The sequence below is a fragment of the Cyprinodon tularosa genome, unplaced genomic scaffold (assembly GCF_016077235.1).
Source record: "Cyprinodon tularosa strain WSP-4 unplaced genomic scaffold, ASM1607723v1 ctg1582, whole genome shotgun sequence".
NCBI lineage: Eukaryota > Metazoa > Chordata > Actinopteri > Cyprinodontiformes > Cyprinodontidae > Cyprinodon > Cyprinodon tularosa.
This window is the reverse complement of record NW_024038419.1, coordinates 9625-22534: the sequence shown is the minus strand read 5'-3', so window position 1 is coordinate 22534 and position 12910 is coordinate 9625. Positions and strand designations below refer to the sequence as shown.

Sequence of the window (12910 nt, the reverse complement as noted above, 5' to 3'; positions counted from 1 at the left end):
TGAAAGGGAGAAACTGAGAAGAATAATTGGAAGAACAGGAAAAGAATGGAGTCTGAAAGGAATGTTGGGAAAGGAAGGAAATATAAATGATATTCACAGATTAAAGAAAGCATTATTTATTTATCTACAGAAGGCAAAATTAAAAAATAGAATTTGATAAAAAGTTATGTTTCTACACACTCAGTAGGTGGCGGTATACACATTAAAGTTCCTTGCGATCCGCCATAATAGAACAGAAGAAGAAGCCTGTGGGTCCCGCAGCAGCAGCAGCAGCAGCGTTAGCTTCCTTCCTCCGTGGAGTGTTTGTAGAGAGGCTGATGATGTGTGAGTGTTTGCAGGGAGAATGTGTTCAGTCCAGCTTCAAGGAGAGTTTATCAGCGAGCAGTTAACTCCTGCTGAAGAAACATTGACGGAGGTTAAAGGAAGAGAGAAAAGGCCCAAAGTGGAGATGGACGATCAGCACAGACTGCTGGATTTCACCAGGATCCCCCAGATCATCTTACACCGGATAGGTAGGAAACACCTGATAGAAACGATTCCCTCAGGATGCAGACTGAGGGTTGGAGCCTCAGCTGATTGGAAAACTCATTAGAGGAGATCAACATGCTAAGCTAAAGCTAGCTTCTGCTTCAGCTAAAGGGCTGTTCCACCTCTTTTCTCTCCACTTTAACTGTCTTTATTCTGCTCTAAAAACTTCAGCACTCAGACACTTCAGACCTGGATTAGATAATCCAAGCTAAGCTTGCTAAGCTTGAAAAGTATTTAAATTGGACCATGAATGAGGTGTATGAACACAAATGGCAGCCAGTAATCAATTAATCATGTGCTGTCACTGTTAAAGGAATAGTACACCCAAAACATGATTAGCCTTCATTTTCTACTCACCCCCATGCTGAACAACACTCTGGAGTACTTTTTTGATATCTCAAATGCATCTGGAGATCTGGGAGGCTTCTTGCTGTCTGCTGACATTCAAATAATGGAGGTCTATGGCGCCCGAGGCAGAAAGGTCCATAAAAGTCCACAAAAACGTGTCAATATTCCTCCATACTGCTCGTCCAATGTATTCCAGGTGTCCTGAGTGGGTAGCGTCCATAATTTACTCGAAACAAAGTCATTTAGAATGTTTTTAGAGCATAAACAGTAGTGTATAGGATTTCCTAAAAGAGCGTTCACGAGTCTACGGAAACTGCGGCAGACCAAACCAGATGAAAGTGCGCATTCAGCATCTGCTCTGCCAATAATGCAAGCGTAGAAGAAGAAATGTGCTGTTTACCTGTGCAAAGAAAGAAACAACGAAAGAAAAATGTCTGAGGACTTCAGTGTTAGGGTTAGTAGAAAATGAAGGCTAATCATGTTTTGGGTGTACTATTCCTTTAAGAAAAAAAAGAAAAAAACATAAACTCCATGGAACTGTAAGATTAATTAGAAAAAATCCTGGTAACCATGGAAACCAGCTTTTAGGTCCCACCCTCCAGCCCGTCTCCAAATAATCCCAACCTGCTACGTTCACACCAAAAGCAGCAGAGGCAGCAGAAGCAGCTGATTTACATGCAAAGTCAATGGTTGACGCGCATCAAAAGGTCCCGCAGCGCGTTTTGTGCAGCAGTGTCAAAGCAGCTGAAGCTGTGAGTCTTGAGCGTTTGAGCATCTGACGCGCACAACGCTTCCACATTTGTGTGACCATTTTCAATCAGCTTTCTGCTGCTGTAAATTTGCCCATTGTGGGACAATAAAGAGATTTTCTATTCTATATAAGGGTAGAAAGATATGAGTAATTTTAAACAATGTATGTATAAAAAATATATCTGCAAAATCTCTAATATTCAACAACAAAAAATACTTAGTTAAGCATATTGTGCAAAACAGCAATAAAAAAATTTAACTCCTATCAGATTTATAGTCCCCACACTGCAGATATATTAGAATCTGTCCTTAAATTACAGCCAAACCCATTTACACAGTAACAGATAAAAACCTTTAGATAAACCAAACATTACCGCCAAATATCTGACTCAATAACCATTAAAACAAATATTTTCATTCATTTCAGAAGGAAATATTAACAGACTGGATTATACTAAACTGAACTTCCAATTTCACCACTGTTCGGCGCCAAGTAACCTTTCCTCTGATCACGGAGCAGCGGGCTTTCTTGGTCTCGCAATGAATCCTGGGTAAACCAAGGATAGAGAGGATACATCGGACCCCGTCCTTCAAATCGGGCAAAAAAAAGGACGCATTTTAAGGCCACATAATGAGGACTCTTGGAATCCAACCAGACCTCGGCGCCACGCTATGAAGTAATCGTCCTTCGAATCTATTCTTCTAAGGACGCGTCCTAGGTTTTTTTTAGGAATTCCCCAAAGCCTAAATGGCAAAAATATTAAAGTCTGTAGGATAGAAAATAAATCCATCAAAAATAACTGGTTACTGTATAGCTTTCGATAAAAGGCATTCTTTATAATCAGGTTTTATCATTTAGATAATACCTACACTTTAACATTTTGTATTATTAGAATAAGTATAAAATTAGCGATAACTACACTATAGATTATTGTAGTGCCACCACACTTGTAGTATACATATATTACCTCACCTGATCACACTACACGACTTACTTTAGGAAAATATACTTAACTCTATTTTTTTAGATGTTCTCGTTTGTTATTTTAACCATACAATCTCCAATAAATGCACTATAGATCGCCATAGGGCCACCAACCCTGTAGCACACATAGATAACCTTATCTAGATCATACACAGGGTTTCTGCGGGTCATTAAAAGTCATTATAAGTAATTGAATAGATTTTCTGAAAATCAAGGTCTTAAATAGCATTAAAAAGCATTACCGTATTTTCACGACTATAAGGCGCACTTAAACGTCTTTTTTTCCCTCAAAATGTGCTGTGCGCCCTTTGGTGCGGTGCGCCCTATGTGTGTTGTAACTGCGGACTTTTGAGACCACCTCATTGAGGAGATGATGATAGAGTGGCTGAATGTAAGGAGACCAGGTGTTTTTTGTCTCATCACCATCGCTGTTAAAGCTGAAGTCTGTAAGTTTTTAAAAATCCCTTTTTTGTCATATTGGCTAAAACTGTCCCTATGCTCAGACAGCAGTACATGTGATATGTAACCTGTGAAAAAAACTGCTTCAATTGGTACCGCCTACTGCCTGTATTTCACTCTGGAAAGAATAATTCGGGACGAGTCAAAACAACCAATCACAGCCAGAGGAGCGTCTGATGGAGTGTCAATCACAGCTCACACACGCTGAATCCCGCCCCCCCCCCCTTCTGGTCGCATGCGGTAGCCGCGCAGGTGCTGTGAGAGGGGTGGAGCTTGGAGGTGGGGCATGAGTGAAGCAGAGAGGGTGGGGGAGTGGAGTGAAACCTGTTTTTCTTCAAATTTTCAGTCGAAGTCTGCTCTCTTCTCAATGTTACAGACTGCAGCTTTAATCTGTGACTCCATGCGTGCCCATATCACAGCTGATGAGAAAAACATGGTGAAACAAATTAATGCTGTGCTCGCTGTTATGCAACCGCTTGACATCGGTGTGAACCGGACGCAGCAGAAGCAGCGTGTTTACATGCAAAGTCAATGGTTGACGCGCGTATAGGCGCAGCAAAAGGTCCTGCAGTGCATTTTGAGCAGCAGGCGCTGCTGCTGGAAGCGCCGCATCAACCAATCAGAGAAGCTGATCTGGGAGCTGACAGCGAGACAGACACAGCGCTCTGATGATATATGATATTAAGGCAAATAAAAAGGGCTGGATGGATGAGGAGATGATGAAAGAGTGGCTGAGGCAGGTGTATGTGAGGAGACCAGGTGTTTTTTTCCACGCATCACCATCTCTGTTAATCTGTGACTCCATGCGTGCCCATCTTACAGCCGATGTGAAAGACATGGTGAAACAAATAAACGCTGTGCTCGCCGTTATCCCGGGAGGTCTGACAAAGGAACTTCAACCGCTCGACCTCGGTGTGAACCGGCCGTTCAAAGTAAGGCTGCGAGCGGCGTGGGAGCGATGGATGACAGACGGAGACCACAGTTTCAGAATAAGTGGAAGGCAGCGCCGGGCAAGTTACGCCACCGTTTGCGGATGGATTGTTGATGCTTGGACTAACGTGTCTGCTGGCTCTGTTGTTCAAGCTTTCGCAAAAGCCGGCATTATTTCTGAGGAGCCGCGCTGCACGGAAAGTGACTCTAACAGCGAAGAAGGGGAAATTGGCATGTCTGATTTAGCGCAGCTGTTTAATTCAGAAACAGAGGATGATGACTTTGATGGGTTTGATTAATACTTTGTAATAAATACATGAATAAAGCACAATCATACTCAGTTTTGCTCCCGCTCTATTTTTCTACCTGAAAACTTAATTCAACAGCAGCCTCTGGGCCGCGTCTCCTCCGGTTTCACCGCGGCGGCTGGCAGGTGTTTTTTCATCTAAAAAATCTAAATCTTGCAGCTATATTTGCTGTGATCAGTGGGAATAAAGTAGTTTTAATATGTTTTTAAGTGAGAAAGTCCACCTGAAAACTTAATAATTGCAGTCAGTTCATCCAGATTATCTATTTCTGTCGGAGGCGCTCAGACCCCCACATACCAGCGGTGCACCGATAGCAGAAATCCCTTCAACAGCAGCCTCTAGGCCGGGTAGCCTCCAGGTTCACCGCGGCGGCTGGCAGGTGTTTTTCATCTAAATAATTTAAACTGCAGGCACCAGGATACCGGTAATAAAAGCGAACATATTCTGTCGGCAGGTTTCAGGATTTTAAGTTAATTTAGGAGTGATCACAGCGCTCTGTCATCTGCGATGTGTCTGTCTCACGGCCAGCACCCAGGTTTGATTAATACTTTGTAATAAATACATGAATAAAGCACAGTCATACTCAGTTTTGCCCCCGCTGTATTTTTAAATACGCAGTAGAGGTATTTAAAGGTAGTAGAGGACATGTACCTGTATATAAAAAACGCGCCCTATAGTCCGGTGCGCCTTATGTGTGTGTTAAATACAGAAATGGGACACATAACTGAGACTGCGCCTTTTAGTACGGTGCGCCTTATGGTCGTGAAAATACGGTATACGTATATATGTGTGTGTGTGTGTGTTTACATACATACAGGAGTCATGGAACTGTGCTTACAGCTCCTTAATATTTCATGTACACTAATAACTTGTGTACGTGGTTCTTGTTGATGGCATTAAAATAACTTCTAATAGCATTAAAATAGCATTAAATTAGAGTCACTCATTCCTGCATGAACCCTGTGAACGCTTAATTTAATATGACATATTAAAAAAATCCTACCGTCATCCAGCATATGTTCAGTTTCTGCCCAAATATATATATATTTTTGTAGATTTTTGTAACGGGGATAAGGATCATTCAAAACTGCTTTTTTTTAATGAACTTGTTCTCTACTCCCAAACTTACCATCTCTTTTCATTCCTGTAATTAGAAGTTTCTTTTGAATGGATTTGATTAAACTTTAAGTCCCTCTGTATAAAATAAATATTTTGATGGAGATGAGAAATCTGCTTCCTCGTTGGTGGATAACCAATAGTTTGGATCTAATCTTTTAAATAAACGGTGTTAGTTTTTTTTTTTTTATATATATATATAAGAATTGTGCTATAATTTCTAGTCACTGATCTGTTGCTGCTATATTTTAATTTGACGAACCGGAATTTGTCAATGTTCTTTTTTCTGTTTGGTGCGATTGCAATTGCGGATCTTGACTTGGCGGGACCGGAGCGGAGCAAAAAATAGCTCGGCTCCGTAATTTGTCTGTGACGGACGGAGAAGATGTGCGTGGACGGAGACATGCGGAGGAGTAGTGGTGGATGTGGAACAGCTCTCATTGATTTCCATGAAAGACAAGCGCTCCGCGCGACATACGTCAGCGGGGCTGAGCGGAGCAGAGCGCTAGCGGAGTATGTGGAATCTGGGGGTAACATGTAGCCACCATGGCCTGTGGGTGGGGCTACGCTGCTTTGAAACCTCCAAAAGTAATTTTAAAGTTGGCTCATTCTTCATTGACTGATTGGTGAAATTTGTAGGTCTACTTTCTCCCCCGAAAACATCTTGAAATAAATTTTTAAGTTTACCTCTTATATTTAATAACTTTGTTTACTCTGAGCCTTCTTTTATTACATACTTATGACTGTAACAGTACTTAACTTCAAAAGTACGCAAGTGTACCATTAAAGAAATGTAAACATAAGGAGAGACGCCCAATGTTTTCTTCAAAAAGAAATAAATGATGAGAAAGAGACTTCAGTTAAGTATCCTTGAGTTAATGGGCTGATCTTAATGAGGCTTCATAGGTATCGTTCCCTCACATGTTTGTCCACCTGGTCTGTAGACTTGTACACCTCCACACCTTCCCCCAAAGCTAGAGGAATGTTTATGGAGCTACATGGGGTAAATTATGTTTGTTCAAAATCATTTTATTTTACTTAAAAAAAAACTGAAGGAAAAAAAAAATAAAAACTACAAATATTTGAGTGAAAATTAAAAAAATAGAAGATTTCAATCAAAACTAGAAAAAAGCTGTTTCGGAGAAACAGCAAAGTGGGAATGCTTTTTTATGCTGAATGAAAAAAGAAAAAATAGCTAAAGAAACTGCAGGGAAAGGACGCAGAAATTAGCTGAAGAACATATGAAAATGTGATAGGAACTAATCAGAAACTTCAAACAGCAGAAAACAGTAGAATCATCTTAAGATTTTGTAGGGTAGAATCATTTTGCAGAATAATGGCAGAAAAACACTCATTTTAAAAGCAAAACCTTTAGTAAAAAGTTTATTAACCAGAAGAAAAAGTCCAAAAGTATCTGTTAACCAGGAAGTAGACAGAAGTAAGCATCTGCTTACGAGGTTAGGTTATTACAGTGGAAATGTTAGAGCTTCATTAAGAAATGTGGACTAAGGTGTGCTGTCAACAGGCTTTGGTAGTGTAATTTAAAGAATTTGGTTGAGTTTGGGTCATAGATATGGACCATATGGCACAATGAATGAGTGTGCATAAGGAGGAGGCTTTTATTTTGTAGAGTCCCTATAGTCTTATTTTGAAAGTCTACCATGGATGTGTGTCAAGGAAAGGGACATGCTCAGCAGTGATATATAATCCATTTCAAAATTTAAAATAACTGGTTTCCCATGTTAATGGGTGAATAGATGCTGTATTAGAGTCTAAATGGGAGACTTTTATTGTGAAATTTGCTCTTGGTTGTGTTTTTTAAAAGGTCCCTAGAGTCTAAAAAAACAAGCTGGTGGAGTTTGGGTCATAATGCTGAGCCATTTGCATCAATTAATACACGAGTATAATATAGAGGCTTTTATTTTGTAGGGCCACTGGAGTCTTATTTTGAAAGTCTAGCAGGGTTGTGTGTTGAGAAAAGGGTCAGACCCAGCAATGATACTTGATGACTTTCCAATCATTAAATCACTCTTTTCCCCTGTTATTAGGGCAGTAGATGAAGTGGCAATGGGAGGCTTTTATTTTGAAATTTGCTGTGGGGTGTGTTTTGAAAAGCCCCCTAGAGTCTAATTTTAAAAAAAGTGGTTGAGTTTGGGTCATAATGTTGAGCCATATGCTGGAAAATAAATATGAGTTTAATGTAGAGGCTTTTATTTTGTAGGGTCCCCGGAGTCTTATTTTGAAAGTCTATCAGGGTTGCGTGTGAAGGGAAGGGTCATGGCCAGTAGACATATAGTATCCATTTCCAAATGTTAAATCAGTGTTGTCTCCCTCCATTAGATTAAAAAGTGCTGTATAAAGTGGCAGAGGTACAATCCCTTTGAAGCTCAGTTTCCTTGACAACGCTTAACGAGCCTGTCAGTGACAGAGAGAGAAGCGCAGCATTATCGTTCCTTTGCTCTCAGGCCTTTTTGAATGGGAAAAACAGCCGAGAAAAAACAAATGCTGAAGAGAAACCGTAAATGGTATCTAAAAAATTATTTTAGTATAAGTGTAAGCTATCCCTTGTCTCCGATTGGGGTAACTTTCATGTCTGTAGCTGTTTCACAACCCTAATGGGAAGACAAACATAATGGTTTGTCACACCGGCTTGTCTCATTGGATTACATGAAGCACCTCAGATTCACGGAGCTTTCAGCTGCTGAAAAATCCCTCCAAACAAATGAGTGGTGAGCCAAAACTGTAAAAGGTATTAAAAAAATTCTTTCACTGTTGGCGTCAGACATCCTTCGGCTTCGACTCTCCCAACTTTCATATTTCTACTAAAAACTATTTGGCCACTGTGACTATGTAAAAATGTGTTTTTTCTGAGTATGAGGATTTTTCTCAGAATCGTTTTCCTATGCCCGAACAAGTCAGCTAAACAGCTAAACCATAAATGATATTGAAAAAATTCCGTCAATGTGAGTGCTAGAAGGATCTGAAGATGTTTTATACCAAGTTTCATGTTTGTACATAAAACAGTTTAGAAATGGGAGCGATACGAAAACATGTGTCATTTTGGATTTTCAGATGTGATTTTTGGAAACTCTCTCATTGGATTTCTATTGGGGAAGTGTGGACTTCTTCGTGGTCTGGTCCAAACTGCAGGAAAACCGTAAATCCCACACAAATGAGGATTAGATTTCCTGAATCCTGACAGAAATCCCTACGTTTTGATGTATAATTCATTATAATTGAGTAAAAAATAAGGTAGTGAGAACAATTTGTTCAGAAAAACCAGAACAGTTTAAAAACTAGAGCACGCACTCTAGCAGTAGAAGAATTCCGTCCATAGACTTCCATTATAAATCTGAAAATCTTAAAATTTTCTTTTAAAGTTTGGAGCTTCGCTGAAGCGAAACTGTAAAAGTTGGCAAAAAGCTGAGTTACACAGTAATAGCACAAAGATGCGGAAACATTTTAAAAGTTGAATGGTGTTTCTAGCTGAAAGTATGCTGAAGTAGTTAAAGGTCAAAGATGATGAAGTTTTAGCTGAATTTTGCTGAAGTCTAAGAATTCAAGAATTCATTACATGCATTTCAATGGGAACAAAAAACGCAGATAAAGATGAAAATAGCGAAAACTACAAAAAATATATTTACAAAAAGACATAGCACGATTCTCGTGAACAAGCTGAACGCTTTGAATATTGTAATTGGTTGAAAACTGCGGGACTAGTTAGAGTCAGAAAAATAAAAAGAGAAAAACAATAAGTGGGAATGCATAAGCATTCCCACTTATTCCCACTTGATAATTCCATCCATCTTCTTTGGCTTATACATCAGGCTCTCAGTGGGGATGGTTTCTACCTCCAGCAGTCTATGGGAGGAAGGTAGGCTACACCCTGAACCATTCAACAAAAAAATATAATCTGTAGAGTAGTTTAAACAAGCTTTGATGCCAAAGTGGAGGTCCAAGCCTTTCTAGACGACAGCGCAGCATTGCATGGTCCTTTATAACCTGTGATGTGATGTCAGAGCTGCAGTGAATGCTGGGAAATGTAGTTCTATTCTGGTTATATGCAGCTTGATCAATACATGGATGGTTAAAGTGAAGTGTCCTTTCTTTAACCTTTAATTCAAAGTCTTTCTCCTGTGTTTATTTTTCCAGACCGCCTACAGGATTATGTTGGAAAACAAGAGGTTTTCCCTGAGCAGCAGTTCTCTGAACAGGAGAGGAATTCCAGTTTGGACCAAGCAGAACCAGAACTTCTGCAGATAAAAGAAGAGCAGCAAAAGCCAGAACATCCCTGGATAAAAGTGGAAACCATGGAGCTCCACATAAGTGAGCACGAAGAGCAGCTTGTTGAGACTGGAGATACAGAAAGGAACCCTTTCCCATGTTTGAGATGTGGAAAAAGGTTTCTGAAGAAACAATATTTAATGGTTCACATGAGAACTCACACAGGTCGGGAGATTTACAAATGTTGGTCTTGTGGAAAAAGGTTTACCAGAAAACAATATCTTGATAAACACATCAGAACTCACACAGGGGAGAAACCTTTTGAATGTTTGTCCTGTGGAAAAAGCTTTACCAGAAAAGACCATCTTGATAAACACATCAGAATTCACACAGGTGAGAAACCTTTTGAATGTTTGTCCTGTGGAAAAAGCTTTACAACAAAAGAAAATCTTAATAATCACATCAGAATTCACACAGGTGAGAAGTCGTTCTCCTGTACTCTTTGTGGCAAAAGTTTTATTAGAAAAAATAGCTTGACATCTCACTTGAGAATTCACAGAGGGGAAAAGCCTTTTAAATGTGTGTTCTGTGGAAAAAGCTTTGGCCAAAAATGGTATCTTCATGCACACATCAGAATTCACACAGGTGAAAAGCCTTTCAGATGTGAGTCCTGTGGAAAAAGCTTCACCGATAAAGGTTATCTTAATAAACACATCAGAACTCACATAGCTAAGAGTTTTAAATGTGAGTCCTGTGGAAAAAGCTTTAGCCATAAAGGTATTTTTGATAGACACATCAGATTTCACACATGTGAGAAGACGCTCTCCTGTACTCTTTGTGGCAAAAGTCTTGCTAACAAACATAACCTGGCTTCTCACATGAAAATTCACAGAGGTGAGAAGCCATTTAAATGTGAGTCTTGTGGAAAATGCTTTATCCAAAAATGTGCTCTTGATAAACACATCAGAATTCACACAGGTGATAAGCCTTTCAAATGTGTCTCATGTGGAAAAAGCTTTAGCCAAAAAGGTTATCTTCATTTACACATTAGAATTCACACAGGTGAGAAGCCTTTCAAATGTGTGTCCTGTGGAAAAAGTTTTACCGATAAAAGTACTCTTAATAAACATATCAGAATTCACACAGGTGAGAAGCCATTCTCCTGTTCTCTCTGTGGCAAAGGTCTTTCTAACAAACGTATCTTGACTACTCACATGAGAATTCACCAGGGTGAGAAGCCTTTCAAATGTGTGTCCTGTGGAAAAAGCTTTAGCCATAAATGTGGTCTTGATAAACACATCAGAATTCACACAGGTGATAAGCCTTTCAAATGTGTCTCATGTGGAAAGAGCTTTACCAGAAAAGACCATCTTAATAATCACATGAGAATTCGCACAGGTGAGAAAAGTATTATATGTGTGTCCTGTGGAAAAAGCTTTACTCATAAATGTGCTCTTGATAAACACATCAGAATTCACATAGGTGAGAAGCCATTCTCCTTTCCTCTCACTGGCAAAAGTCTTGCTAGCAAACAAAGCATGATTTGTCACATGAAAATTCCTACAGGTGAGAAGCCATTCTCCTGTACTATTTGTGGCAAAGGTCTTGGTAGCAAACAAAGCCTGATTTGTCACATGAGAATTCACACAGGTGAGAAGCCATTTTCCTGTACTCTTTGTGGCAAAGGTCTTGCTAGCAAACAAAGCATGATTTGTCACATGAGAATTCACACAGGTGAGAAGCCTTTCAAACATGTGTCCTCTGGATAAAGCTTAAACACTTCAGATCTCACACAGGTGACAAGCTGTTGTCTTGTACTCTTTGTGGCAATAGTTTCATTTTAAAGCTTAGCTTGGCTTCTCACATGAGAATACACAGAGGTGAGAAGCCTTACAAATGTGGATCCTATGGAAAAAGCTTTACCCAAAAAAGCACTCTTGATAAACACATTAGAATTCATACAGGTGGGAAGCCGTTCTCCTGTACTCTTTATGGAAAAAGTCTTACCAGCAAACAAAGCTTGATTTCTCACATTAGAAATCAGACAGGTGAGACACCATTCTCTTGAACTAGGTGTGGCAAAAGTTTAATCAAAAAGATAGTTTGACATCTCACAGATCAACTCGTGAGAAATCCATTCATGAATCTGATCTAAAAAGAAAGATTTATTGATTCACATAAGAAGTCATATCAGTTAAACGCCCGTGGAATGAACAGGAGAGACCTTGTCCATGTTTTACACGTGATAAAAAGCTGTAACACACCGAAACATGTTTTTTTAAAGAGCTAAACAAGGTTCAAATTGCTTATTTTATTATAAGTTAATATTTTGCTGATATATTGCTGATGAATTTGAATCTGCTATAACTTGGTAAAAAGCCTTTGGCTTAATAATGTATTACAGAAGTCTTTCACTTCTGTAGAAGTGCATTTTTTTGTTGTCAATTTTTTTATTTTTTATTTTTTACATCTTTTAAATAAAACTGTCAACAAAAACATTATTCGCTCCACCATTTCTTGGCCATAGGGATAAAAGTAAAAAGTTACAAATTGCAACTAAAACTTGTCTACCAAAAAGAGCGCATTGCTGAAAAATATCAATGGATCAAGATTGAATGTGTTTCTGCACAAGAATGGATAATTTGGAACGAAAGTCAAACCTTCTACAGAAATTTGAAATTTTTTCCATTAAATGTCAGATTTACAATCTGTGTTGATTTTCACTTTAAAATCATATTTTCTTTTATGTTTCTGCTTTTTAAAGATCTTTTACAGGTTACATTTTCTATTATTTTTTTTCCCATAGTTTTGTTTCTGATTCTGTAGATGTTTTAATAACCTTCTGTCATTTAGAGAAACTATCGTCTGTTTTATAGAACTAGATTTTATTGAATTGTTTTCTGCACTGGATGTTTTCCATGAATGTATTCACTTCTAGATTGATGAACCAAGCAGAAATAAAAACATGGATTGTAAAGATTGCTTCTGTATATGGTTTCATGTAAGTCATTAACAATCTTTATTGGTGTTTTCTCTCTCAGCTGTCATTCCTTCACAGTACTGCTTAAGGTACACTAGAGATGTTAATGGTAACTGGCCTGTACTTTTTTTTACCTCAGGGGACTTGACCTACATTCAGTCATTCTCACACACACTTAAGGTGGCAAACTATATTGTAGCCAAAGCTGCCCAGGGGCCCACTGACAGAAGTGAGGCTGCCATATGCTGGCACCACCGGGCCCTCTGACCACCATCAGTTTCA

General features: G+C 39.1%; 1 protein-coding gene across 2 annotated transcripts; it reads left to right on the top strand.

Annotated features, from left to right (window-relative positions):
• The first annotated feature begins 228 nt into the window (after positions 1–228).
• LOC119780275 (gastrula zinc finger protein XlCGF57.1-like) lies at positions 229–12629 on the top strand. 2 transcript variants are annotated; one of them, XM_038280262.1, is made up of 3 exons: positions 230–512; positions 9577–9807; positions 9976–12629. In XM_038280262.1, the coding sequence occupies exons 1-3, from the start codon at positions 344–346 to the stop codon at positions 11415–11417; spliced, it is 1842 nt and encodes a 613-aa protein (XP_038136190.1). In that variant the 5' UTR covers positions 230–343; the 3' UTR covers positions 11418–12629. The 2 variants fall into 2 exon arrangements, with proteins under 2 accessions (XP_038136189.1, XP_038136190.1); XM_038280261.1 differs by having other exon boundaries at positions 229–512; positions 9577–12629.
• Positions 12630–12910: the final 281 nt, after the last annotated feature.